General features: G+C 65.7%; 1 protein-coding gene across 1 annotated transcript; it reads right to left on the reverse strand.

Annotated features, from left to right (window-relative positions):
• Positions 1-263: 263 nt before the first annotated feature.
• On the reverse strand, positions 264-812 carry EMIHUDRAFT_124333 (hypothetical protein; the record flags this gene model as incomplete). The annotated part of the gene is made up of 1 exon (XM_005767515.1): positions 264-812. One exon carries the CDS (start codon positions 810-812, stop codon positions 264-266), a length of 549 nt encoding a protein of 182 aa, XP_005767572.1.
• Positions 813-1,655: the final 843 nt, after the last annotated feature.

A 1,655-nucleotide genomic window follows, 5' to 3' on the forward strand; every position in this document is an offset into this window, starting at 1 on the left:
GAAGCGCGCCCCCCCCCTGGAAGCGATTAGTCTGCTGCTCCAGAAATCTCGATGTATGCGGTATCTCCCGGTATCCCGCCATATCCCGCCGCGGATACCGCGAAAAGAACCGTCCAGACCAGGCGGGATTTTTTGGACACGATTTGGTCGGTACTCGCTACTCCTCTCGAAAAACGTCACTGAGCGGGGAGTTAACCCGCGGGGACAGCGGGTGGGGATTTTAGTCCCCGGGCACGTTCACGGCACGCGCAGCGCCGTGCTCGCTACTCCAGATCGCGAAGCATCTGGTCCCGCTCCGCCTGATTCTCGCTCTGGATGACCCCGCTCCCAGCCGCGCTCTCCATGTCCTCAATCCGCAAACCGCGCCGCTCTGGCTCGACGTCGATCTCGTACACGACGTTGTTGTCCCACAGGAACTGCTTGAGCTCCTTCTCCAGGCGCCACGCCGCCTCGAGGTCGCCCGCCTCAGCGGCTGCCTGCAGGCGCTGCCGGATCCGCTCAGCCTCCACCGTCGGGTCCTGCTCCTCGCGCCCAAAGAGGCTCGGCAGCGACATCCTCGGCTTGTTTGGCACCGTCGCGTCGTTCTCGATGAAGACGGTGTCGAACACGCTGCGGCCCACCAGCCCGACCACGGCGAGAGCGCTCAGCGAGTACGCTGCATCGCCGATGGCATCCGCCCGCGGAGCCGCCATCCTCCTCGCGGTCTGCCGGGCGGCGGCCGGGCATGCGCGCCCGGCCGGGCATGCGCAGGGCGAGGCCGCGGGCTGCACGACGAGGCCGCTGGCGTAGCCAGAGTACGCCAGGAGGTACATTCACGTAGATTTACGGGCAGCGAGCAGCAGCAGCACCGCGGCGACAGCAGCACCACGCCTGCTATTCACAGCCTTGTTATTGAGCCAGTGCTACCCGCCATAAAAACGGTATTTGGAGTGCTCTTTGCTGCCGCGGCGCCCGGTGCGAAGGCGCCCGGCGGCCGCGCGCTTGGTGCCCACGCCGACCGGCTGCTCTCGCGGCGCCGAGGCGTACCGCTCCGGTCACGTCTCGCGCGCTGCGAGGTGCCTTTTGGCATGTGAGCGCTGGAGACGCCAGGAAAGCTCGCATGGAAAATTAGCGCGAGTCAGTTTTCTCGTTTTGCGAAGCAGCCTTTCCCAAGTGTAACCCCACACCCCATAGGGGGGTCGGGCGGGGAGGGAGGGAGGGCAGTGCCCTCTGCTTGCTCTCCTTTGACCCTCTACACGGTCGAATTGCCCTCCAATGCTGCGCAAGCTGAGGCGCAAGAAGCAAGCGGCGGGCGTGGGTGCGTACCTGACCGGCCACTTTGACAGCGACACTGCCGCGCAACACGCCAGTGCGCTGCGATCGGCGGGCGTCACCGCCGACATGGCAGCCGAGCTCACGCTCGCAGAGATGCGCGAGCTGCTCCCGGGCGCGTCTGTTGGCGACCGTGTTCGCATTCTCAGGAGCCTACGCGACACGGCGCAGGCCGACGAGCGCCCAGCGCTGCCAAACACGCCCTCTTGGTGCTTGACGAGGCGCTATCTGACCAACGGCGAAAACGTGCGAGAGAAGAGCTACGCGTGGGCGGACTCGAACATCGTGACCTCTTCCCTGATCCTCGGCATGTCTGCTGCCGCTCTCCTCGACCCAATCGACTG

The sequence above is a fragment of the Emiliania huxleyi genome (assembly GCF_000372725.1).
Source record: "Emiliania huxleyi CCMP1516 unplaced genomic scaffold EMIHUscaffold_4873, whole genome shotgun sequence".
Classification (NCBI taxonomy): domain Eukaryota; phylum Haptophyta; order Isochrysidales; family Noelaerhabdaceae; genus Emiliania; species Emiliania huxleyi.